The following is a 27,758-nucleotide window of genomic DNA, read 5'->3' as shown; positions in this document are numbered from 1 at the left end:
ATAGAGAGACAGGGAGAGTAATAGAGAGACAGAGAGAGTAATAGAGAGACAGAGAGAGTAATAGAGAGACAGAGAGAGTAATAGAGAGACAGAGAGAGTAATAGAGACAGAGACAGCGAGAGTAATAGAGAGACAGAGAGACATAGAGAGTAATAGAGAGACAGGGAGAGTAATAGAGAGACAGAGAGAGTAATAGAGAGACAGAGAGACAGAGAGACAGAGAGTAATAGAGAGAGAGAGAGTAATAGAGAGACAAAGAGAGTAATAGAGAGTAATAGAGAGACATAGATAGTAATAGAGAGACAGGGAGAGTAATAGAGTGGCAGAGAGAGTAATTGAGAGACAGAGAGACAGAGAGTAATAGAGAGACAGAGACAGAGAGAGTAATAGAGAGACAGAGAGAGTAATAGAGAGACAGAGAGTAATAGAGAGACAGAGAGACAGAGAGACAGAGAGAGTAATAGAGAGACAGAGAGAGTAATAGAGAGAGATAGAGTAATAGAGAGACATAGAGAGTAATAGAGAGACATAGAGAGTAATAGAGAGACAGAGAGAGTAATAGAGAGACAGGGAGAGTAATAGAGAGACAGGGAGAGTAATAGAGAGACAGAGAGAGTAATAGAGAGACAGAGAGAGTAATAGAGAGAGATAGAGTAATAGAGAGACAGGGAGAGTAATAGAGAGACATAGAGAGTAATAGAGAGACAGAGAGAGTAATAGAGAGACAGGGAGAGTAATAGAGAGACAGAGAGAGTAATAGAGAGACAGAGAGACAGAGAGAGTAATAGAGAGACAGAGAGAGTAATAGAGAGTAATAGAGAGACATAGATAGTAATAGAGAGACAGGGAGAGTAATAGAGAGACAGAGAGAGTAATAGAGAGACAGAGAGAGTAATAGAGAGACAGAGAGAGTAATAGAGAGACAGAGAGACAGAGAGAGTAATAGAGAGACAGAGAGAGTAATAGAGAGACAGAGAGAGTAATAGAGAGACAGAGAGACAGAGAGAGTAATAGAGAGACAGAGAGAGATAGAGAGACAGAGAGAGTAATAGAGAGACAGAGAGAGTAATAGAGAGTGGGAGGGAGACAGAGACAGAGGGAGACAAAGACAGAGAGTAATAGAGAGTGGGAGGGAGATAGAGACAGAGGGAGAGAGAGACAGAGACAGAGAGAGACAGAGAGAGTAATATAGAGTAGGTGGGAGATGTTTGGCACTCAGAAGATGTGTTTTTATATTTCTAGTCTACAATGTCACATTCATACACACACTGATGGCAACCCGCTGGTGAATTACTAATATCCCAGGGTGCACCTCTCTCTATGTGAAGGTTAACCCAGTTTTTTTTTTACTGTGAAGACCTTTCGCTTTAAACACACACCTTTCATCTTCCTCTCTCTCCTTTTCTGTCTCCTTCTCTCCTTCTTCCCTTTGTTCCTCTTTATCCTCTTTCTTCTCTGTCTGTCCAGCTGGGAGACAAATATGGTTAGCGTTTTGTTGTCGTTAGGCTAATCAATAGCTCAGAAAGTTCTCTGCCTCGCCGTTGCCATGCTTGTTTCCCTGGCAACAGTTTAGCAAAGCCATTCTCCATCTCTTTCCTTCTCTAGCTCTCGTTCCTGGTATGATGCAATGCCACCATGGATAGCGTCAATAGTTACAGTAGACACTAGATTAGAGGGTTTAGTGTGTAGTGTGAGGTCATGAGCTATAACAACTGAGCTGAGACAGATATAAACAGGCTTCTGTTACTGTAGTGTGAAAATAAAGGATGATGTCCAAACTGAGAAGTACTACTACTACTTCCTGTATTATTATCAATACTACTTCCTGTATTATTATTACTGCTACTTCCTGTATGATTATCAATACTACTTCCTGTATTATTATTACTGCTACTTCCTGTATGATTATCAATACTACTTCCTGTATTATTATTACTGCTACTTCCTGTATGATTATCAATACTACTTCCTGTATTATTATTACTGCTACTTCCTGTATGATTATCAATACTACTTCCTGTATTATTATTACTGCTACTTCCTGTATGATTATCAATACTACTTCCTGTATTATTATTACTGCTACTTCCTGTATGATTATCACTACTACTTCCTGTATTATTATTACTGCTACTTCCTGTATGATTATCACTACTACTTCCTGTATTATTATTACTGCTACTTCCTGTATGATTATTACTGCTACTTCCTGTATGATTATCAATACTACTTCCTGTATTATTATCACTGCTACTTCCTGTATGATTATCAATACTACTTCCTGTATTATTATCACTGCTACGTCCTGTATGATTATCAATACTACTTCCTGTATGATTATCACTACTACTTCTTGTATTATTATTACTGCTACTTCCTGTATGATTATCACTACTACTTCCTGTATTATTATTACTGCTACTTCCTGTATGATTATCACTACTACTTCCTGTATTATTATTACTGCTACTTCCTGTATGATTATCAATACTACTTCCTGTATGATTATCACTACTACTTCTTGTATTATTATTACTGCTACTTCCTGTATGATTATCACTACTACTTCCTGTATTATTATTACTGCTACTTCCTGTATGATTATCAATACTACTTCCTGTATTATTATTACTGCTACTTCCTGTATGATTATCACTACTACTTCCTGTATTATTATTACTGCTACTTCCTGTATGATTATCAATACTACTTCCTGTATTATTATTACTGCTACTTCCTGTATGATTATTACTGCTACTTCCTGTATGATTATCAATACTACTTCCTGTATTATTATTACTTCTACTTCCTGTATTATTATTACTGCTACTTCCTGTATGATTATTACTGCTACTTCCTGTATGATTATCACAACTACTTCCTGTATTATTATCACTGCTACTTCCTGTATGATTATCAATACTACTTCCTGTATTATTATCACTGCTACTTCCTGTATGATTATCAATACTACTTCCTGTATGATTATCACTACTACTTCTTGTATTATTATTACTGCTACTTCCTGTATGATTATCACTACTACTTCCTGTATTATTATTACTTCTACTTCCTGTATGATTATCACTACTACTTCCTGTATTATTATTACTGCTACTTCCTGTATGATTATCAATACTACTTCCTGTATGATTATCACTACTACTTCTTGTATTATTATTACTGCTACTTCCTGTATGATTATCACTACTACTTCCTGTATTATTATTACTGCTACTTCCTGTATGATTATCAATACTACTTCCTGTATTATTATTACTGCTACTTCCTGTATGATTATCAATACTACTTCCTGTATTATTATTACTGCTACTTCCTGTATGATTATCAATACTACTTCCTGTATTATTATTACTGCTACTTCCTGTATGATTATCACTACTACTTCCTGTATTATTATTACTACTGCTTCTCTGTCAATTTATTCACAGACATCCCAAACAAAGTTCAAACTTCAATAGGTTCTCTTTCACACTTTCCAGATTAACCTGCATAATAATAATAATAATTATAATAACAACCTCACATTATCATCTTAACCTGCACTTAACCTCACGTTATGCAGACACAAACTACTGTACCTCATGCTAACCAACCTCTCTCTCTCTCTCTCTCTCTCTCTCTCTCTCTCTCTCTCTCTCTCTCTCTCTCTCTCTCTCTCTCTCTCTCTCTCTCTCTCTCTCTCTCTCTCTCTCTCTCTCTAGGTGGTGGAACTTGATGCTGTCGTGTGGGTGTTGAGCTGAGAGGCCCTGGTTGATGCAGTGAAGAGCTCTATAAGGACAAACACAAGAAACGGTAAGAACGAGTGAGAAAAGAAAGGAGGGGGAGGAGAGAGACAACCACAGCTGATACCACAGAGACCTTGCATATGGGTTGAAAGAGAGAGAGGGAATGAATGAGATAGAGGTGAGGAAGAGAGATGGGAGGGGGAGGAGAGAGAGAGAGAGAGGGGATGAATGAGATAAAGGTGAGGAACAGAGATGGGAGGGGGAGGAGAGAGAGAGAAAGGGTGTGAGGAGAGGAGAGGGGAGGGGAGCGAGAAGTGGGGAGAGAGAGGTGGGGGAGAGTGCAGTGGAAGCTTCCTGTACTATACAGTAACTTGACAGACCATCGCTTCCCACAATGCTTAGCTACAGAGATACAGCTCATTTTTCTACTCTCTAAAACAAAGCAGTTTGATCATAATCCTAAAACGAAGCAGTTCGGATCATAAATCCCGTGAGTTTCTGTGTTACATCATCACCGTCATCTTAGGTTTGTCGTGATCAAGTGCAGGAGATGTATCTGGCCTCGGCCCAGAACAGCAGTGTGTGTGTGTGTGTGTCCCAAATAGCACACTATTCCCTGTATAGTGCACTGCCTTTGAACATAGTTCTATGGGCCCTGGTCAAAGGTAGTGCCCTATAAATGGTATTTTTGGGGACGTAGCCAGACGAGACAATTCTGTTGCAGTTTGAAAAGAGAAGTGAGGAGAAATCTATCTATCTATATCTATATCTATCTATATCTATATCTATCTATCTATATCTATCTATATACACATATCTATCTATCTATATACACATATCTATCTATCTATATACAGATATCTATCTATCTATATACACATATCTATCTATCTATCTATCTATATACACATATTGATCTATCTATCTATCTATCTATCTATCTATCTATCTGACTGACTGACTGACTGACTGACTGACTGACTGACTGACTGACTGACAGAGAGAGAGACAGACAGAGAGAGAGACAGAGAGAGAGAGAGAGTAGGCTACCCGTCCTGTTGGGGGAGGACGCAGAGAGCTGTGGGTTGGCAGCGCACTACATTGCTGCCTGCCATAAGTTGAGGGACAGTGTCTGACAGACCAATCAACCTGTACATGTCCTCTACTGTATGCTTATTGTTATAGTTAAATGTATGGTTATTTTGACACTTGGTTATTGTTGTTACTGTTGAAAAATGTTGATTCCCATTTGTATTTATTTTTTATATTGCAAATATCCAAAATAAGCTTTGGCAATATGTACATTGTTACGTCATGCCAATAAAGAGAATTGAATTGAGAGAGAGAGAGGTATATTCTGGTAAGAGACAGGGCGAGGAAGATGATGAGAGATGCTGTGTGGGGAGAGGAAGAGAGGGGATCATTGTGTCCACTCCCCCTTCAGTTAAAACAGCAGAGAGAATATGGAGAGAAAAAGAGAAGTGTGAGAAAGAGAGAGATGTGTAGAGCTCGCTAGTAGCTACAGTAGTGTTCTCAGTAGCACAGTCTCTAAGGGAGAGACAGTAGTGTTCTCAGTAGAAGAGTGTCTAAGGGAGAGACAGTAGTGTTCTCAGTAGCAGAGTCTCTAAGTGAGAGACAGTAGTGTTCTCAGTAGCAGAGTCTCTAAGGAAGAGACAGTAGTGTTCTCAGTAGCAGAGTCTCTAAGGGAGAGACAGTAGTGTTCTCAGTAGCACAGTCTCTAAGGGAGAGACAGTAGTGTTCTCAGTAGCAGAGTCTCTAAGGCGAGAGACAGTAGTGTTCTCAGTAGCAGAGTCTCTAAGGGAGAGGCAGTAGTGTTCTCAGTAGCAGAGTCTCTAAGGGAGAGACAGTAGTGTTCTCAGTAGCAGAGTCTCTAAGGGAGAGACAGTAGTGTTCTCAGTAGCAGAGTCTCTAAGGGAGAGACAGTAGTGTTCTCAGTAGCAGAGTCTCTAAGGGAGAGACAGTAGTGTTCTCAGTAGCAGAGTCTCTAAGGGAGAGACAGTAGTGTTCTCAGTAGAAGAGTCTCTAAGGGAGAGACAGTAGTGTTCTCAGTAGAAGAGTGTCTAAGGGAGAGACAGTAGTGTTCTCAGTAGCAGAGTCTCTAAGTGAGAGACAGTAGTGTTCTCAGTAGCCGAGTCTCTAAGGGAGAGACAGTAGTGTTCTCAGTAGAAGAGTGTCTAAGGGAGAGACAGTAGTGTTCTCAGTAGCAGAGTCTCTAAGTGAGAGACAGTAGTGTTCTCAGTAGCAGAGTCTCTAAGGAAGAGACAGTAGTGTTCTCAGTAGCAGAGTCTCTAAGGGAGAGACAGTAGTGTTCTCAGTAGCAGAGTCTCTAAGGGAGAGACAGTAGTGTTCTCAGTAGCAGAGTCTCTAAGGGAGAGACAGTAGTGTTCTCAGTAGCAGAGTCTCTAAGGGAGAGACAGTAGTGTTCTCAGTAGCAGAGTCTCTAAGGGAGAGACAGTAGTGTTCTCAGTAGCAGAGTCTCTAAGGGAGAGACAGTAGTGTTCTCAGTAGCAGAGTCTCTAAGGGAGAGACAGTAGTGTTCTCAGTAGCAGAGTCTCTAAGGGAGAGACAGTAGTGTTCTCAGTAGCAGAAGGGAGAGACTGAGGCAGCAACTGGGACCTCAGTGAGATAGCATGCGGTACTGGGACCTCAGTGAGATAGCATGCGGTACTGGGACCTCAGTGAGATAGCATGCGGTACTGGGACCTCAGTGAGATAGCATGCGGTACTGGGACCTCAGTGAGATAGCATGCGGTACTGGGACCTCAGTGAGATAACATGGATACGGAATAACAGATCACGGCTCAGTGTAAAGAGCAGGTGTTCATAATGTTTTGTATACTCAGTGTAAAGAGCTGATGTTCATAATGTTTTGTATGCTCAGTGTAAAGAGCAGGTGTTCATAATGTTTTGTATGCTCAGTGTAAAGAGCAGGTGTTCATAATGTTTTGTATGCTCATTATAAAGAGCAGGTGTTCATAATGTTTTGTATACTCAGTGTAAAGAGCAGGTGTTCATAATGTTTTGTATACTCAGTGTAAAGAGCTGGTGTTCATAATGTTTTGTATGCTCAGTGTAAAGAGCTGATGTTCATAATGTTTTGTATACTCAGTGTAAAGAGCAGGTGTTCATAATGTTTTGTATACTCAGTGTAAAGTGCTGATGTTCATAATGTTTTGTATACTCAGTGTAAAGAGCTGGTGTTCATAATGTTTTGTATACTCAGTGTAAAGAGCTGGTGTTCATAATGTTTTGTATGCCATAGGTGTTCTCCACATTAACAGTATTTGTGGTATGATTTAATGTCCAACATTCTATTGACGTCAGCTCAGTTAAAACATTGGTTTGTCTAATTCAGACTCTCAGTTTAAACCTTGGTTTGTCTAACTCACCTTAAAGGGAATGTGGTGCCATTTGGGACGCTGGCATAGTCTTTCGGATCACCTTGGCAACGCAGGAATTATGAATTCATGCACAGCATATTTTATTGATAAGGAGCAGACACAGACAGACAGACAGACAGACAGACAGACAGACAGACAGACAGACAGACAGAGTGTTGTCTAAATTATTGTAATGCTATGATGACTCCAAATTCTCCCTCTCTCTTTCAAGTCCTGTTTTTTTCAACACTTTCGTCTCTAGAATGTTTACACTAGTGTAACTCTGTTATTTTCAACACTTTCGTCTCTAGAACGTTTACACTAGTGTAACTCTGTTTTTTTCAACACTTTCGTCTCTAGAATGTTTACACTAGTGTAACTCTGTTATTTTCCCACTCCAAACACGTCTGTCTGTCTAACGCCTTCTACTACGTAGTGGCCCTTTAAAATCAACTTCATATTATACTAAACTGAATGCTGTCTGTACTGATGATGATGATAGACTCCACATCTGCCTTCTCTCCCATGTCACCCTGCTCCTCCTCTGGCTTCCAGTCAAAGCTCACATTCACTACAACAACATTGTGCCTATGGAGCAGCGAGAAGAACTGCCATTTCCCTACCTTCAAGCTATGCTCAAACCGCTACACCCCAACCCTTTTAGCCATACCCTCACCCTACTCCTCCTCTATTCCTCTGGTGATGTAGAGGTTAACCCACGCCCTGTATGTCCCCAGGCGCTCTCATTTGTTGACTTCTGCAACCGTAATAGCCTTGGGTTCATGTATATTAACATCAGATGCCTCCTCTCTAAGTTTTTTAATTCACTGCTTCAGCACACTCTGCCAACCCGGATGTCCTAGCCATGTCTGAATCATGGCTTAGGAAGGCCACCAAAAATTCTGACATTTCCATCCCCAATTACAACATTTTCTGTCAAGACAGAACTGTTAAAGTGGGTGGAATTGCAATTTACTGCAGAGATAGCCTGCAGAGTTCTGTCATACTATCCAGGTCTATGAATAAACAGTTCGAGTTTCTACTATTGAAAATCCATCTCTCCAGAAATAAGTCTCTCACTGTTGTCACTTGTTATAGACCCCCCTCAACTCCCAGCTGTGCCCTGGACACCATATGTGAATTGATTGCCCCCCCCCCCATCTATCGTCAGAGTTCGTACTGTTCGATGACCTAAACTGCGACATGCTTAACACCTTGGCCGTCCTACAATCTAAGCTGGATGCCCTCAATCTCACACAAATGATCAAAGAACCGACCAGGTACAATCCCAAATCCTTAAACATGGGCACTCTCATAGATTTCATCCTAACTAACCTGCCCTCCAAATATACCTCTACTGTTTTCAACCAAGATCTCAGCGATCACTGCCTCTTTACCTGCATCCGTTATGGGTCCGCGGTCAAACTACCACCTCTCACCACTGTCAAACGCTCCCTAAAACACTTCAGTGAGCAGGCCTCTCTAACCGACCGGGTATCCTGGAAGGATTTGAACCTCATCCCGTCAGTAGAGGATGCCTGGTTGTTTTTTAAAAGTGCTTTCCTTTCCATCTTAAATATGCCCCTTTCAAAACATCTTGAACTAAGACCAGATGGTTCGCTGAAGACTTGAGTGCCCTCGACCAACACAAAATCACCCTGTGGCGAACTGCACTAGCTTCAAATACTCCCTGCAATATGTAACTTTTCAGGGAAGTCAGGAACCAATACATACAGTCAGTTAAGACGGCCTAGGAACAGTGGGTTAACTACCTTGTTCATGGGCAGAACAACAGATTTGTACCTTGTCAGCTCGGGGATTCGATCTTGCAACCTTTCGGTTACTAGTCCAACGCTCTATCCACATGGCTACCTGCCGCCACAGTTAGGAAATTAAAAGGCTAGCTTTTTCAAACTGAAATTTGCATCCTGCAGCACTAATTTGAAAACGTTTTGGGACACTGTAAAGTCCATGGAGAATAAGAGTACCTCCTCCCAGCTGCCCACTGCACTGAGACTAGGAAAAATAAAAGAATAAGAGTACCTTATCCCACAGCACTGAGGCTAGGAAACACTGTCACTACTGACAAATCCACTATAATTGAGAATTTCAAAAAGTTAAACGTCCCTGACCATCTTCCCCCTGAAGCTGGGACAGCAGAGTCCCTGCCCATCTTTCCCCTGAAGCTAGGACAGTAGAGTCCCTACCCATCATCCCCCTGGAGCTAGAACAGCAGAGTCCCTGTCCATCTTTCCCCTGGAGCTAGGACAGTAGAGTCCCTGCCCATCTTCCCCCTGGAGCTAGAACAGCAGAGTCCCTGTCCATCTTTCCCCTGAAGCTAGAACAGCAGAGTCCCTGTCCATCTTTCCCCTGAAGTTAGAACAGCAGAGTCCTTGTCCATCTTTCCCCTGAAGCTAGAACAGCAGAGTCCCTGCCCATCTTTCCCCTGAAGCTAGAACAGCAGAGTCCCTGTCCATCTTCCCCCTGAAGCTAGAACAGCAGAGTCCCTGTCCATCTTCCCCCTGAAGCTAGAACAGTAGAGTCCCTACCCATCTTCCCCCTGGAGCTAGAACAGCAGAGTCCCTGTCCATCTTCCCCCTGAAGCTAGGACAGTAGAGTCCCTACCCATCATCCCCCTGGAGCTAGAACAGCAGAGTCCCTGTCCATCTTTCCCCTGAAGCTAGGACAGTAGAGTCCCTACCCATCTTTCCCCTGGAGCTAGAACAGCAGAGTCCCTGTCCATCTTCCCCCTGAAGCTAGAACAGCAGAGTTCCTACCCATCTTTCCCCTGAAGCTAGGACAGTAGAGTCCCTACCCATCATCCCCCTGGAGCTAGAACAGCAGAGTCCCTGTCCATCTTTCCCCTGAAGCTAGGACAGTAGAGTCCCTACCCATCTTTCCCCTGAAGCTAGAACAGCAGAGTCCCTGTCCATCTTCCCCCTGAAGCTAGAACAGCAGAGTTCCTACCCATCTTTCCCCTGAAGCTAGAACAGCAGAGTTCCTACCCATCTTTCCCCTGAAGCTAGAACAGCAGAGTCCCTACCCATCTTTCCCCTGAAGCTAGAACAGCAGAGTCCCTGTCCATCTTCCCCCTGAAGCTAGGACAGTAGAGTCCCTACCCATCATCCCCCTGGAGCTAGAACAGCAGAGTCCCTGTCCATCTTCCCCCTGAAGCTAGGACAGTAGAGTCCCTACCCATCATCCCCCTGGAGCTAGAACAGCAGAGTCCCTGTCCATCTTCCCCCTGAAGCTAGAACAGCAGAGTCCCTGTCCATCTTCCCCCTGAAGCTAGAACAGCAGAGTCCCTGTCCATCTTCCCCCTGAAGCTGGGACAGCAGAGTCCCTGCCCATCTTTCCCCTGAAGCTAGGACAGTAGAGTCCCTACCCATCATCCCCCTGGAGCTAGAACAGCAGAGTCCCTGTCCATCTTCCCCCTGAAGCTAGAACAGCAGAGTCCCTGTCCATCTTCCCCCTGAAGCTAGAACAGCAGAGTCCCTGTCCATCTTCCCCCTGAAGCTAGGACAGTAGAGTCCCTACCCACCTGTCCATCTTCTGAAAACATCTGAACCCCACCCCCCCCGAACTCCCTCCTCACCCAGCTGATAGCTACTTTATTGAGGAAAAATGGACTTACTATGACTGTGATGTGTGGTTGTCCCACCTAGATGTCTTAAGCTGAATGCACTAACTGTAAATCGCTCTGGATAAGAACATCTGCTAAATGACTAACATGTCGATTTAATTCATCCCCTCCCACCCTTTTTGTATCGCTTACTTGAAACAGAAAAAGCTCTTTGAAACCAAAGATCACATTCACGGTACGACTTAAATTGTGGCACTGACTGCAACAAGGGATCGCTTGCTCACTTGGTTCCATATAGTGTTTTGAAAAAAGAGACTATTTGGCTGATTACGAAATGTACCAACTGTGTCTCACAGTGGACCTCTGTCGTTTTCAGGAGGCTTGTTGAATAAACACCTCACTGCCCTCTAGAGTGGAAAGCAGGAGAAGATCACAGAAAATCGTGTGAATGAACAAAACAGAGAATCAGCCTTTGATATGAATGGACTGACAAGCTGACAGTAGATAAACTGTTAGACCTGCTATCAACAGACAGTAGATATACTATTAGACCTGCTATCAACAGACAGTAGATATACTATTAGACCTGCTATCAACAGTAGATATACTGTTAGACCTGCTATCAACAGACAGTAGATATACTGGTAGACCTGCTATCAACAGACAGCAGATATACTGTTAGACTTGCTATCAACAGACAGTAGATATACTGTCAGACCTGCTATCAACAGACAGTAGATATACTGTTAGACCTGCTATCAACAGACAGTAGATATACTGTTAGACCTGCTATCAACAGACAGTAGATATACTGTTAGACCTGCTATCAACAGACAGTAGATATACTGTTAGACCTGCTATCAACAGACAGTAGATATGTTAGACCTGCTATCAACAGACAGTAGATATACTGTCAGACCTGCTATCAACAGACAGTAGATATACTGTTAGACCTGCTATCAACAGACAGTAGATATACTGTCAGACCTGCTATCAACAGACAGTAGATATACTGTTAGACCAGCTATCAACAGACAGTAGATTTACTGTTAGACCTGCTATCAACAGACAGTAGATATACTGTTAGACCTGCTATCAACAGACAGTAGATATACTGTTAGACCAGCTATCAACAGACAGTAGATATACTGTTAGACCTGCTATCAACAGACAGTAGATATACTGTTAGACCTGCAATCAACAGTAGATAAACTGTTAGACCTGCTATCAACAGACAGTAGATATACTGTTAGACCTGCAATCAACAGTAGATAAACTGTTAGACCTGCTATCAACAGACAGTAGATATACTGTCAGACCTGCTATCAACAGTAGATATACTGTTAGACCTGATATCAACAGTAGATTTACTGTTAGACCTGCTATCAACAGACAGTAGATATACTGTCAGACCTGCTATCAACAGACAGTAGATATACTGTTAGACCTGCTATCAACAGACAATAGATAAACTGTTAGACCAGCTATCAACAGACAGTAGATAAACTGTTAGACCTGCTATCAACAGTAGATAAACTGTTAGACCTGCTATCAACAGACAGTAGATATACTGTTAGACCTGCTATCAACAGTAGATAAACTGTTAGACCAGCTATCAACAGACAGTAGATATACTGTTAGACTTGCTATCAACAGACAGTAGATATACTGTTAGACCTGCTATCAACAGACAGTAGATATACTGTTAGACCTGCTATCAACAGACAGTACATTTACATTTAAGTCATTTAGCAGACGCTCTTATCCAGAGCGACTTACAAATTGGTGAATTCACCTTCTGACATCCAGTGGAACAGCCACTTTACAATAGTGCATCTAAATCATTTAAGGGGGGTGAGAAGGATTACATTATCCTATCCTAGGTATTCCTTGAAGAGGTGGGGTTTCAGGTGTCTCCGGAAGGTGGTGATTTACTCTGCTGTCCTGGCGTCGTGAGGGAGTTTGTTCCACCATTGGGGGCCAGAGCAGCGAACAGTTTTGACTGGGCTGAGCGGGAACTGTACTTCCTCAGTGGTAGGGAGGCGAGCAGGCCAGAGGTGGATGAACGCAGTGCCCTTGTTTGGGTGTAGGGCCTGATCAGAGCCTGGAGGTACTGCGGTGCCGTTCCCCTCACAGCTCCGTAGCCAAGCACCATGGTCTTGTAGCGGATGCGAGCTTCAACTGGAAGCCAGTGGAGAGAGCGGAGGAGCGGGGTGACGTGAGAGAACTTGGGAAGGTTGAACACCAGACGGGCTGCGGCGTTCTGGATGAGTTGTAGGGGTTTAATGGCACAGGCAGGGAGCCCAGCCAACAGCGAGTTGCAGTAATCCAGACGGGAGATGACAAGTGCCTGGATTAGGACTTGCGCCGCTTCCTGTGTGAGGCAGGGTCGTACTCTGCGGATGTTGTAGAGCATGAACCTACAGGAACGGGCCACCGCCTTGATGTTAGTTGAGAACGACAGGGTGTTGTCCGGGATCATGCCAAGGTTCTTAGCGCTCTGGGAGGAGGACACAATGGAGTTGTCAACCGTGATGGCGAGATCATGGAACGGGCAGTCCTTCCCCGGGAGGAAGAGCAGCTCCGTCTTGCCGAGGTTCAGCTTGAGGTGGTGATCCGTCATCCACACTGATATGTCTGCCAGACATGCAGAGATGCGATTCGCCACCTGGTCATCAGAAGGGGAAAGGAGAAGATTAATTGTGTGTCGTCTGCATAGCAATGATAGGAGAGACCATGTGAGGTTATGACAGAGCCAAGTGACTTGGTGTATAGCGAGAATAGGAGAGGGCCTAGAACAGAGCCCTGGGGACACCAGTGGTGAGAGCGCGTGGCGAGGAGACAGATTCTCGCCACGCCACCTGGTAGGAGCGACCTGTCAGGTAGGACGCAATCCAAGCGTGGGCCGCGCCGGAGATGCCCAACTCGGAGAGGGTGGAGAGGAAGATCTGATGGTTCACAGTATCGAAGGCAGCCGATAGGTCTAGAAGGATGAGAGCAGAGGAGAGAGAGTTAGCTTTAGCAGTGCGGAGCGCCTCCGTGATACAGAGAAGAGCAGTCTCAGTTGAATGACTAGTCTTGAAACCTGACTGATTTGGATCAAGAAGGTCATTCTGAGAGAGATAGCGGGAGAGCTGGCCAAGGACGGCACGTTCAAGAGTTTTGGAGAGAAAGAAAGAAGGGATACTGGTCTGTAGTTGTTGACATCGGAGGGGGTCGAGTGTAGGTTTTTTCAGAAGGGGTGCAACTCTCGCTCTCTTGAAGACGGAAGTGACGTAGCCAGCGGTCAGGGATGAGTTGATGAGCGAGGTGAGGTAAGGGAGAAGGTCTCCGGAAATGGTCTGGAGAAGAGAGGAGGGGATAGGGTCAAGCGGGCAGGTTGTTGGGCGGCCGGCCGTCACAAGAAGCGAGATTTCATCTGGAGAGAGAGGGGAGAAAGAGGTCAGAGCACAGGGTAGGGCAGTGTGAGCAGAACCAGCGGTGTCGTTTGACTTAGCAAACGAGGATCGGATGTCGTCGACCTTCTTTTCAAAATGGTTGACGAAGTCATCTGCAGAGAGGGAGGGGGGGGGGGAGGTTTCAGGAGGGAGGAGAAGGTGGCAAAGAGCTTCCTAGGGTTAGAGGCAGATGCTTGGAATTTAGAGTGGTAGAAAGTGGCTTTAGCAGCAGAGACAGAGGAGGAAAATGTAGAGAGGAGGGAGTGAAAGGATGCCAGGTCCGCAGGGAGGCGAGTTTTCCTCCATTTCCGCTCGGCTGCCCGGAGCACTGTTCTGTGAGCTCGCAATGAGTCGTCGAGCCACGGAGCGGGAGGGGAGGACCGAGCCGGCCTGGAGGATAGGGGACATAGAGAGTCAAAGGATGCAGAAAGGGAAGAGAGGAGGGTTGAGGAGGCAGAATCAGGAGATAGGTTGGAGAAGGTATGAGCAGAGGGAAGAGATGATAGGATGGAAGAGGAGAGAGTAGCGGGGAGAGAGAGCGAAGGTTGGGACGGCGCGATACCATCCGAGTAGGGGCAGTGTGGGAAGTGTTGGATGAGAGCGAGAGGGAAAAGGATACAAGGTAGTGGTCGGAGACTTGGAGGGAGTTGCAATGAGGTTAGTGGAAGAACAGCATCTAGTAAAGATGAGGTCGAGCGTATTGCCTGCCTTGTGAGTAGGGGGAAGGTGAGAGGGTGAGGTCAAAAGAGGAGAGGAGTGTAAAGAAGGAGGCAGAGAGGAATGAGTCCAAGGTAGACGTGGGGAGGTTAAAGTCGCCCAGGACTGTGAGAGGTGAGCCGTCCTCAGGAAAGGAGCTTATCAAGGCATCAAGCTCATTGATGAACTCTCCGAGGAACCTGTAGGGCGATAAATGATAAGGATGTTAAGCTTGAAAGGGCTGGTAACTGTGACAGCATGGAATTCAAAGGAGGCGATAGACAGATGGGTAAGGGGAGAAAGAGAGAATGACCACTTGGGAGAGATGAGGATCCCGGTGCCACCACCCCGCTGACCAGAAGCTCTCGGGGTGTGCTAGAACATGTGGGCGGACAAAGAGAGAGCAGTAGGAGTAGCAGTGTTATCTGTGGTGATCCATGTTTCCGTCAGTGCCAAGAAGTCGAGGGACTGGAGGGAGGCATAGGCTGAGATGAACTCTGCCTTGTTGGCCGCAGATCGGCAGTTCCAGAGGCTACCGGAGACCTGGAACTCCACGTGGTCGTGCGCGCTGGGACCACCAGATTAGGGTGGTGTGGAGCGTTTGTATGGTCTGTGCAGAGAGGAGAGAACAGGGATAGATAGACACATAGTTGACAGGCTACAGAAGAGGCTACGCTAATGCAAAGGAGATTGGAATGACAAGTGGACTACACGTCTCGAATGTTCAGATAGTTAAGCTTACGTAGCAAGAATCTTATTGACTAAAATGATTGAAATGATACAGTACTGCTGGAGTAGGCTAGCTGGCAGTGGCTGCGTTGTTGACACTACACTAATCTACATAGTAGATATACTGTCAGACCTGCTATCAACAGACAGTAGATATACTGTTAGACCTGCTATCAACAGACAGTAGATATACTGTTAGACCAGCTATCAACAGACAGTAGATATACTGTTAGACCTGCTATCAACAGACAGTAGATATACTGTTAGACCTGCTATCAACAGTAGATATGTTAGACATGCTATCAACAGACAGTAGATATACTGTTAGACCTGCTATCAACAGACAGTAGATATACTGTTAGACCTGCTATCAACAGTAGATATACTGTTAGACCTGCTATCAACAGTAGATATACTGTTAGACCTGCTATCAACAGACAGTAGATATACTGTTAGACCTGCTATCAACAGTAGATATACTGTTAGACCTGCTATCAACAGACAGTAGATATACTGTTAGACCTGCTATCAACAGTAGATTTACTGTTAGACCTGCTATCAACAGACAGTAGATATACTGTTAGACCTGCTATCAACAGACAGTAGATATGTTAGACCTGCTATCAACAGTAGATATACTGTTAGACCAGCTATCAACAGTAGATATACTGTTAGACCTGCTATCAACAGTAGATTTACTATTAGACCTGCTATCAACAGTAGATAAACTGTTAGACCAGCTATCAACAGTAGATATACTGTTAGACCTGCTATCAACAGTAGATTTACTATTAGACCTGCTATCAACAGTAGATAAACTGTCAGACCTGCTATCAACAGACAGTAGATATACTGTTAGACCTGCTATCAACAGACAGTAGATATACTGTTAGACCTGCTATCAACAGTAGATATGTTAGACCTGCTATCAACAGACAGTAGATATACTGTTAGACCTGCTATCAACAGACAGTAGATTTACTGTTAGACCTGCTATCAACAGTAGATATACTAGTAGACCTGCTATCAACAGTAGATTTACTGTTAGACCTGCTATCAACAGTAGATATACTAGTAGACCTGCTATCAACAGTAGATATACTGTTAGACCTGCTATCAACAGTAGATTTACTGTTAGACCTGCTATCAACAGACAGTAGATATACTGTTAGACCTGCTATCAACAGTAGATATACTAGTAGACCTGCTATCAACAGTAGATATACTGTTAGACCTGCTATCAACAGTAGATATGTTAGACCTGCTATCAACAGACAGTAGATATACTGTTAGACGTGCTATCAACAGTAGATATACTGTTAGACCTGATATCAACAGTAGATTTACTGTTAGACCTGCTATCAACAGACAGTAGATATACTGTCAGACCTGCTATCAACAGACAGTAGATATACTGTTAGACCTGCTATCAACAGACAGTAGATATACTGTTAGACCTGCTATCAACAGTAGATAAACTGTTAGACCTGCTATCAACAGACAGTAGATATACTGTTAGACCTGCTATCAACAGACAGTAGATATACTGTTAGACCTGCTATCAACAGACAGTAGATATACTGTCAGACCTGCTATCAACAGACAGTAGATATACTGTTAGACCTGCTATCAACAGACAGTAGATATACTGTTAGACCTGCTATCAACAGTAGATATGTTAGACATGCTATCAACAGACAGTAGATTTACTGTTAGACCTGCTATCAACAGTAGATATGTTAGACCTGCTATCAACAGACAGTAGATATACTGTCAGACCTGCTATCAACAGACAGTAGATAAACTGTTAGACCAGCTATCAACAGACAGTAGATATACTGTCAGACCTGCTATCAACAGACAGTAGATATACTGTTAGACCTGCTATCAACAGACAGTAGATATACTGTTAGACCTGCTATCAACAGAGAGTAGATATACTGTTAGACTTGCTATCAACAGACAGTAGATATACTATTAGACCTGCTATCAACAGTAGATATACTGTTAGACCTGCTATCAACAGTAGATATACTGTTAGACCTGCTATCAACAGTAGATAAACTGTTAGACCAGCTATCAACAGTAGATATACTGTTAGACCTGCTATCAACAGACAGTAGATATACTGTCAGACCTGCTATCAACAGTAGATTTACTGTTAGACCTGCTATCAACAGACAGTAGATATACTGTTAGACCTGCTATCAACAGACAGTAGATATACTGTTAGACCTGCTATCAACAGTAGATATACTGTTAGACCTGCTATCAACAGTAGATATACTGTTAGACCTGCTATCAACAGTAGATATACTGTTAGACCAGCTATCAACAGTAGATATACTATTAGACCTGCTATCAACAGTAGATATACTATTAGACCTGCTATCAACAGACAGTAGATATACTGTTAGACCTGCTATCAACAGACAGTAGATATACTGTCAGACCTGCTATCAACAGACAGTAGATATACTGTTAGACCTGCTATCAACAGACAGTAGATATACTGTTAGACCTGCTATCAACAGTAGATATGTTAGACCTGCTATCAACAGACAGTAGATTTACTGTTAGACCTGCTATCAACAGTAGATATACTAGTAGACCTGCTATCAACAGTAGATTTACTGTTAGACCTGCTATCAACAGTAGATATACTAGTAGACCTGCTATCAACAGTAGATTTACTGTTAGACCTGCTATCAACAGTAGATATACTAGTAGACCTGCTATCAACAGTAGATATACTGTTAGACCTGCTATCAACAGTAGATTTACTGTTAGACCTGCTATCAACAGACAGTAGATATACTGTTAGACCTGCTCTCAACAGTAGATAAACTGTTAGACCTGCTATCAACAGTAGATATACTGTTAGACCTGCTATCAACAGTAGATATACTGTTAGACCTGCTATCAACAGACAGTAGATATACTGTTAGACCTGCTATCAACAGTAGATATACTGTTAGACCTGCTATCAACAGACAGTAGATATACTGTCAGACCTGCTATCAACAGACAGTAGATATACTGTTAGACCTGATATCAACAGTAGATTTACTGTTAGACCTGCTATCAACAGACAGTAGATATACTGTCAGACCTGCTATCAACAGACAGTAGATATACTGTTAGACCTGCTATCAACAGACAGTAGATATACTGTTAGACCTGCTATCAACAGACAGTAGATATACTGTCAGACCTGCTATCAACAGACAGTAGATATACTGTCAGACCTGCTATCAACAGACAGTAGATATACTGTTAGACCTGCTATCAACAGACAGTAGATTTACTGTTAGACCTGCTATCAACAGTAGATATGTTAGACCTGCTATCAACAGACAGTAGATTTACTGTTAGACCTGCTATCAACAGTAGATATGTTAGACCTGCTATCAACAGACAGTAGATATACTGTTAGACTTGCTATCAACAGACAGTAGATATACTGTTAGACCTGCTATCAACAGACAGTAGATATACTGTCAGACCTGCTATCAACAGACAGTAGATATACTGTTAGACCAGCTATCAACAGACAGTAGATATACTGTTAGACCTGCTATCAACAGAGAGTAGATATACTGTCAGACCTGCTATCAACAGACAGTAGATATACTGTTAGACCTGCTATCAACAGACAGTAGATATACTGTCAGACCTGCTATCAACAGACAGTAGATATACTGTCAGACCTGCTATCAACAGACAGTAGATATACTGTTAGACCTGCTATCAACAGTAGATATACTGTTAGACCAGCTATCAACAGTAGATATACTATTAGACCTGCTATCAACAGTAGATATACTATTAGACCTGCTATCAACAGACAGTAGATATACTGTTAGACTTTACTATCAACAGTAGATATACTGTTAGACCTGCTATCAACAGTAGATTTACTGTTAGACCTGCTATCAACAGACAGTAGATATACTGTCAGACCTGCTATCAACAGACAGTAGATATACTGTCAGACCTGCTATCAACAGACAGTAGATTTACTGTTAGACCTGCTATCAACAGTAGATATGTTAGACCTGCTATCAACAGACAGTAGATATACTGTTAGACCTGCTATCAACAGACAGTAGATTTACTGTTAGACCTGCTATCAACAGTAGATATACTAGTAGACCTGCTATCAACAGTAGATTTACTGTTAGACCTGCTATCAACAGTAGATATACTAGTAGACCTGCTATCAACAGTAGATATACTGTTAGACCTGCTATCAACAGTAGATTTACTGTTAGACCTGCTATCAACAGACAGTAGATATACTGTTAGACCTGCTATCAACAGTAGATATACTAGTAGACCTGCTCTCAACAGTAGATATACTGTTAGACCTGCTATCAACAGTAGATATGTTAGACCTGCTATCAACAGTAGATATACTGTTAGACGTGCTATCAACAGTAGATATACTGTTAGACCTGATGGTAGATTTACTGTTAGACCTGCTATCAACAGACAGTAGATATACTGTCAGACCTGCTATCAACAGACAGTAGATATACTGTTAGACCTGCTATCAACAGACAGTAGATATACTGTTAGACCTGCTATCAACAGACAGTAGATATACTGTTAGACCTGCTATCAACAGACAGTAGATATACTGTTAGACCTGCTATCAACAGACAGTAGATATACTGTCAGACCTGCTATCAACAGACAGTAGATATACTGTTAGACCTGCTATCAACAGACAGTAGATTTACTGTTAGACCTGCTATCAACAGTAGATATGTTAGACCTGCTATCAACAGACAGTAGATTTACTGTTAGACCTGCTATCAACAGTAGATATGTTAGACCTGCTATCAACAGACAGTAGATATACTGTCAGACCTGCTATCAACAGACAGTAGATATACTGTTAGACCTGCTATCACCAGACAGTAGATATACTGTTAGACCTGCTATCAACAGACAGTAGATTTACTGTTAGACCTGCTATCAACAGACAGTAGATATACTGTTAGACCTGCTATCAACAGACAGTAGATATACTGTTAGACCTGCTATCAACAGACAGTAGATTTACTGTTAGACCTGCTATCAACAGACAGTAGATATACTGTCAGACCTGCTATCAACAGACAGTAGATATACTGTCAGACCTGCTATCAACAGACAGTAGATATACTGTTAGACCAGCTATCAACAGTAGATATACTGTCAGACCTGCTATCAACAGACAGTAGATATACTGTTAGACCTGCTATCAACAGACAGTAGATATACTGTTAGACCTGCTATCAACAGACAGTAGATATACTGTTAGACCTGCTATCAACAGACAGTAGATATACTGTTAGACCTGCTATCAACAGACAGTAGATATACTGTTAGACCTGCTATCAACAGACAGTAGATATACTGTTAGACCTGCTATCAACAGACAGTAGATATACTGTTAGACTTGCTATCAACAGACAGTAGATATACTGTTAGACCTGCTATCAACAGACAGTAGATATACTGTTAGACCTGCTATCAACAGACAGTAGATATACTGTTAGACCTGCTATCAACAGACAGTAGATATACTGTCAGACCTGCTATCAACAGACAGTAGATATACTGTTAGACCTGCTATATCAACAGTAGATATACTGTTAGACCTGCTATCAACAGACAGTAGATATACTGTCAGACTGTATCAACAGACAGTAGATATACTGTTAGACCTGCTATCAACAGACAGTAGATATACTGTTAGACCTGCTATCAACAGACAGTAGATATACTGTTAGACCTGCTATCAACAGTAGATACTGTTAGACCAGCTATCAACAGACAGTAGATATACTGTTAGACTTGCTATCAACAGACAGTAGATATACTGTTAGACCTGCTATCAACAGACAGTAGATATACTGTTAGACCTGCTATCAACAGACAGTAGATATACTGTTAGACCTGCTATCAACAGTAGATTTACTGTTAGACCTGCTATCAACAGACAGTAGATATACTGTTAGACCTGCTATCAACAGACAGTAGATATACTGTTAGACCAGCTATCAACAGACAGTAGCTATAGTAGATATACTGTTAGACCTGCTATCAACAGTAGACCTGCTATCAACAGACAGTAGATATACTGTCAGACCTGCTATCAACAGACAGTAGATATACTGTCAGACCTGCTATCAACAGACAGTAGATATACTGTTAGACCTGCTATCAACAGACAGTAGATATACTGTCAGACCTGCTAGACAGACAGTAGATTTACTGTTAGACCTCTATCGACAGACAGTAGATATACTGTTAGACCTGCTATCAACAGACAGTAGATATACTGTTAGACCTGCTATCAACAGACAGTAGATATACTGTCAGACCTGCTATCAACAGACAGTAGATTTATGCTATCGACAGACAGTAGATATACTGTCAGACCTGCTATCAACAGACAGTAGATATACTGTTAGACTTGCTACCAGACAGTAGATATACTGTTAGACCATCAACAGTAGATATACTGTTAGACCTATAGACCTGCTATCAACAGACAGTAGATTTACTGTTAGACCTGCTATCAACAGACAGTAGATATACTGTTAGACCTGCTATCAACAGACAGTAGATATGTTAGACCTGCTATCAACAGACAGTAGATATACTGTCAGACCTGCTATCAACAGTAGATATACTGTTAGACCTGCTATCAACAGACAGTAGATATACTGTTAGACCTGCTATCAACAGACAGTAGATATACTGTTAGACCTGCTATCAACAGTAGATATACTGTTAGACCTGCTATCAACAGACAGTAGATATACTGTTAGACCTGCTATCAACAGACAGTAGATATACTGTTAGACCTGCTATCAACAGACAGTAGATATACTGTTAGACCTGCTATATCAGATAGTTAGATAAACTAGATATGTTAGACCTGCTATCAACAGACAGTAGATATACTGTTAGACCTGCTATCAACAGTAGATATACTGTTAGACCTGCTATCAACAGTAGACAGTAGATATACTGTTAGACCTGCTATCAACAGTAGAGTAGATATACAGACCTGCTATCAACAGACAGTAGATATACTGTTAGACCTGCTATCAACAGACAGTAGATATACTGTTAGACCTGCTATCAACAGACAGTAGATATACTGTCAGACCTGCTATCAACAGACAGTAGATATACTGTTAGACCTGCTATCAACAGTTAGACCTGCTATCAACAGTAGATATACTAGTTAGACCTGCTATCAACAGTAGATTTACTGTTAGACCTGCTATCAACAGTAGATATACAGACCATCAACAGTAGATATACTGTAGACCTGCTATCAACAGTAGATTTACTGTTAGACCTGCTATCAACAGACAGTAGATATACTGTCAGACCTGCTATCAACAGACAGTAGATATACTGTTAGACCTGCTATCAACAGACAGTAGATAAACTGTTAGACCTGCTATCAACAGACAGTAGATATACTGTTAGACCTGCTATCAACAGACAGTAGATTTACTGTTAGACTGTATAGACAGTAGCTATCAACAGACAGTAGATATACTGTTAGACCTGCTATCAACAGACAGTAGATATACTGTTAGACCTGCTATCAACAGATAGTTAGATATACTGTCAGACCTGCTATCAACAGACAGTAGATATACTGTTAGACCTGCTATCAACAGACAGTAGATATACTGTTAGACCTGCTATCAACAGACAGTAGATATACTGTTAGAGACCAGTAGATTTATGTTAGACCTGCTATCAACAGTAGATATCAACAGACAGTAGATATACAGTAGATATGTTAGACCTGCTATCAACAGACAGTAGATTTACTGTAGATATCAACTGTTAGACCTGCTATCAACAGACAGTAGATATACTGTTAGACCTGCTATCAACAGACAGTAGATATACTGTCAGACCTGCTATCAACAGACAGTAGATATACTGTTAGACCTGCTATCAACAGACAGTAGATATACTGTCAGACCTGCTATCAACAGACAGTAGATATACTGTCAGACCTGCTATCAACAGACAGTAGATATACTGTCAGACCTGCTATCAACAGACAGTAGATATACTGTTAGACCAGCTATCAACAGTAGATATACTGTCAGACCTGCTATCAACAGTAGATATACTGTTAGACCTGCTATCAACAGACAGTAGATATACTGTTAGACCTGCTATCAACAGACAGTAGATATACTGTTAGACTGTCAGACCTGCTATCAACAGACAGTAGATATACTGTTAGACCTGCTGTCAACAGTAGATATACTGTTAGACCTGCTATCAACAGTAGATACAGTAGACCTGCTATCAACAGTAGATATACTGTTAGACCTGCTATCAACAGTGCTAGTAACCTGACAGTAGATATACTGTTAGAGACCTGCTATTAACAGACAGTAGATAAACTGTTAGACCTGCTATCAACAGACAGTAGATATACTGTTAGACCTGCTATCAACAGACAGTAGATATACTGTTAGACCAGCTATCAACAGACAGTAGATATACTGTTAGACCTGCTATCAACAGACAGTAGATATACTGTTAGACCTGCTATCAACAGACAGTAGATATACTGTTAGACCTGCTATCAACAGTAGATATGTTAGACATGCTATCAACAGACAGTAGATATACTGTTAGACCTGCTATCAACAGACAGTAGATATACTGTTAGACCAGCTATCAACAGACAGTAGATATACTGTTAGACCTGCTATCAACAGACAGTAGATATACTGTTAGACCTGCTATCAACAGTAGATATACTGTTAGACCTGCTATCAACAGTAGATATACTGTTAGACCTGCTATCAACAGTAGATATACTGTTAGACCTGCTATCAACAGTAGATATACTGTTAGACCTGCTATCAACAGTAGATATACTGTCAACCTGCTATCAACAGTAGATATACTGTTAGACTTGCTATCAACAGACAGTAGATATACTGTTAGACTTGTATCTGACAGTAGATATACTGTTAGACTTGCTATCAACAGTAGATATACTGTTAGACCTGCTATCAACAGCTATCAACAGTAGATATACTGTTAGACCTGCTATCAACAGTAGATTCAACAGTGTTATACCAGACTATCTATCAACAGTAGATATACTGTCAGACCTGCTATCAACAGTAGATATACTGTTAGTTAAAATAACAGATATAGACCTGTTATCAACAGACAGTAGATATACTGTTAGACCTGCTATCAACAGACAGTAGATATCAACTGTTAGATACCTCTAGACCTGCATCAACAGACAGTAGATATACTGTTAGACCTGCTATCAACAGACAGTAGATACTGTTAGACTGCTATCAACAGGGGTTAATATACTGTTAGACTTGCTTCAACAATATTAGAAAAGATTTCTCTGCTATCAACAGGGGTTAGTTCTACTGTTAGACTTGCTATCAACAGTAGATATACTGTCTCTCAACAGACAGTAGATATGTTAGACCTGCTATCAACAGACATTGATCTGAGAGCGGTTAGCTACATTTTGTGTGTGCATTTGAAAACTGACCCAACATCTGCACGTTCTGTAGCATTTATATGGACAATGCACTGATTGATTGATTGATTGATTAATTGATTAATCAAGAGAGAGTTTCATTTTAACTGTGGATAATTCATCAATAAGGCACGAGGGGGTTTGGTAATGGCTAATATACAACAACTCTGGCCTGTTCTTGTACACCACACAACGCAGTGCGTCTCCAGGTTGGGGTTAGTGGGATACTGTTAGTCATGTGTCCACAAGTCCGAGGTGCCTTAGTTCTGCTGTTATAAACTGTGTCTCCAGGTTAGAGTTGTAAATATAAACTGTTAGTCTATAAACATGGTTGATGAGTCTGATATACCATGGCTTTTTTAGCCAATCAGCATTCAGGGCTCGTCCAGGTTACAGTTTTAGACAGATGAACGTCTCAGGTTGGTGTTAAGGTTAAAATACTGTTGTTTATGTGTATAACATAGGGGTTTTTCTACTGTTACAGGTTGGGGTTAGTTCTACTTTTAGTCTCTCTCTCTCTCCAGGTTGGGGTTAGTTCTACTGTTAGTCTGTGTGTCTCCAGTCCAGGTTGGGGTTAGTTCTACTGTTAGTCTATGTGTCTCCAGGTTGGGGTTAGTTCTACTGTTAGTCTATGTGTCTCCAGGTTGGGGTTTGTTCTACTGTTAGTCTATGTGTCTCCAGGTTGGTGTTAGTTCTACTGTTGTCTATGTGTCTCCAGGTTGGTGTTAGTTCTACTGCTAGTCTATGTGTCTCCAGTCCAGGTTGGGGTTAGTTCTACTGTTAGTCTATGTGTCTCCAGGTTGGGGTTTGTTCTACTGTATGTCTATGTGTCTCCAGTCCAGGTTGGGGTTAGTTCTACTGTTAGTCTATGTGTCTCCAGGTTGGTGTTAGTTCTACTGTTAGTCTATGTGTCTCCGGGTTGATGTTAGTTCTACTGTTAGTCTATGTGTCTCCAGTCCAGGTTGGGGTTAGTTCTACTGTTAGTCTATGTGTCTCCAGGTTGGTGTTAGTTCTACTGTTAGTCTATGTGTCTCCAGGTTGGGGTTTGTTCTACTGTTAGTCTATGTGTCTTCAGGTTGGGGTTTGTTCTACTGTATGTCTATGTGTCTCCAGGTTGGTGTTAGTTCTACTGCTAGTCTATGTGTCTCCAGTCCAGGTTGGGGTTAGTTCTACTGTTAGTCTATGTGTCTCCAGGTTGGGGTTTGTTCTACTGTTAGTCTATGTGTCTCCAGGTTGGGGTTTGTTCTACTGTTAGTCTATGTGTCTCCAGGTTGGTGTTAGTTCTACTGTATGTCTATGTGTCTCCAGGTTGGTGTTAGTTCTACTGCTAGTCTATGTGTCTCCAGGTTGGTGTTAGTTCTACTGCTAGTCTATGTGTCTCCAGTCCAGGTTGGGGTTAGTTCTACTGTTAGTCTATGTGTCTCCAGGTTGGGGTTTGTTCTACTGTATGTCTATGTGTCTCCAGTCCAGGTTGGTGTTTGTTCTACTGTTAGTTTATGTGTCTCCAGTCCAGGTTGGGGTTAGTTCTACTGTATGTCTATCTCTCTCTCCTGTCCAGGTTGCAGCCATGGGGAACCTCATTAAGGTCCTTGGCAAGGATTTAGAAAACTGTCCACATTTTTTCCTGGACTTTGAAAGTAAGTGAGCGCTGTTATGTGCATGCATATGTGTGTGTTTTTGACGTCTGTATCAGTGTGTGATGCAGGGTGGAGGTCAGAGGTGAAGGATGGGGTTTTAGATATGGGTTGATGTTCTCATGGTGTGTTGGAGTGTCGTTGTGTTGTGTGTGGTATTTGTCATGTTCAGAAACTCTCTACCCTCACTCATTCTTGGAACAACTGAACTGAACCAATCAGTCCTCATAAGCCCAATGTCCATGATCCCTTTGTAGTTTAGTTCATCTTTAATTTAAGTTGACATCACAATAAACAGAGGATAGTGGAGATAGTTCAGACTATATGATAGTTGAGATGTACCCAACAGCCCTCCAGTACTGAGAAGCTGGACAGCAGAGAGCTAGAAGAAAACTAAACAGAGAGTGAGATGGGAGAGAGTGATCTGTCTGTCCACGTTGCCATGCCAACACCACCCACAACCACAACCTACCTGGGCGGAGTATGCCACCATCACACCCGACCAACCCACCCACACCACCCACACGTCCCTCACACCTCCCCTCATCATCCACACACACACTCCTCTTCTCCCCTCTCTCTGTTCTAGGAGACTCATGGGTAACCTTCTGAAAGTGCTGGCCTGCTTCGAACTAGAGCATGGCCCCATAGTTTTCCTTGACTTTGAACGTGAGACCATCCTCTTTTTTATTTATTTTCTTCTCTGTTTTTCTATTTTCTTAATTTTAGTTCTTCCTTCATTCTGTCCATGTGTTGTTTGTCATCTACCTGTAGTCTTCCTCCTCCTCCATGTTTCTCTCCTCAGTCGTCACCTTACACTCCATTGTTTCAGCTCAAGAGAAAGGGGAAAGGGGGGGGATACCTAGTCAGTTGTCCAACTGAATATATTCAACTGAAATGTGTCTTCCACATTTAACCCAACTCCTCTGAGGCTGGTCTTCATATGTAATAACTCATCTGGTGTTAT

The 27,758-nt window shown here is 42.2% G+C and overlaps 1 protein-coding gene across 1 annotated transcript in view; it reads left to right on the top strand.

Moving 5' to 3' along the window:
• The window catches only part of LOC135551681 (CYFIP-related Rac1 interactor A-like), a 142,754-nt gene that overhangs the window by 64,900 nt on the left and 50,096 nt on the right, over positions 1-27,758 (top strand). Inside the window, exons 2-3 of the mRNA XM_064982857.1 lie at positions 3,726-3,816; positions 26,716-26,794. Coding sequence (XP_064838929.1) covers positions 26,725-26,794 — 70 coding nt within the window. The 5' untranslated portion in view covers positions 3,726-3,816; positions 26,716-26,724. The remainder of the gene's footprint in view (positions 1-3,725; positions 3,817-26,715; positions 26,795-27,758) is intronic.

This window comes from Oncorhynchus masou, chromosome 13, assembly GCF_036934945.1.
Source record: "Oncorhynchus masou masou isolate Uvic2021 chromosome 13, UVic_Omas_1.1, whole genome shotgun sequence".
Taxonomy (NCBI): domain Eukaryota; kingdom Metazoa; phylum Chordata; class Actinopteri; order Salmoniformes; family Salmonidae; genus Oncorhynchus; species Oncorhynchus masou.
This window is presented reverse-complemented; position numbering and strand designations above follow the sequence as displayed.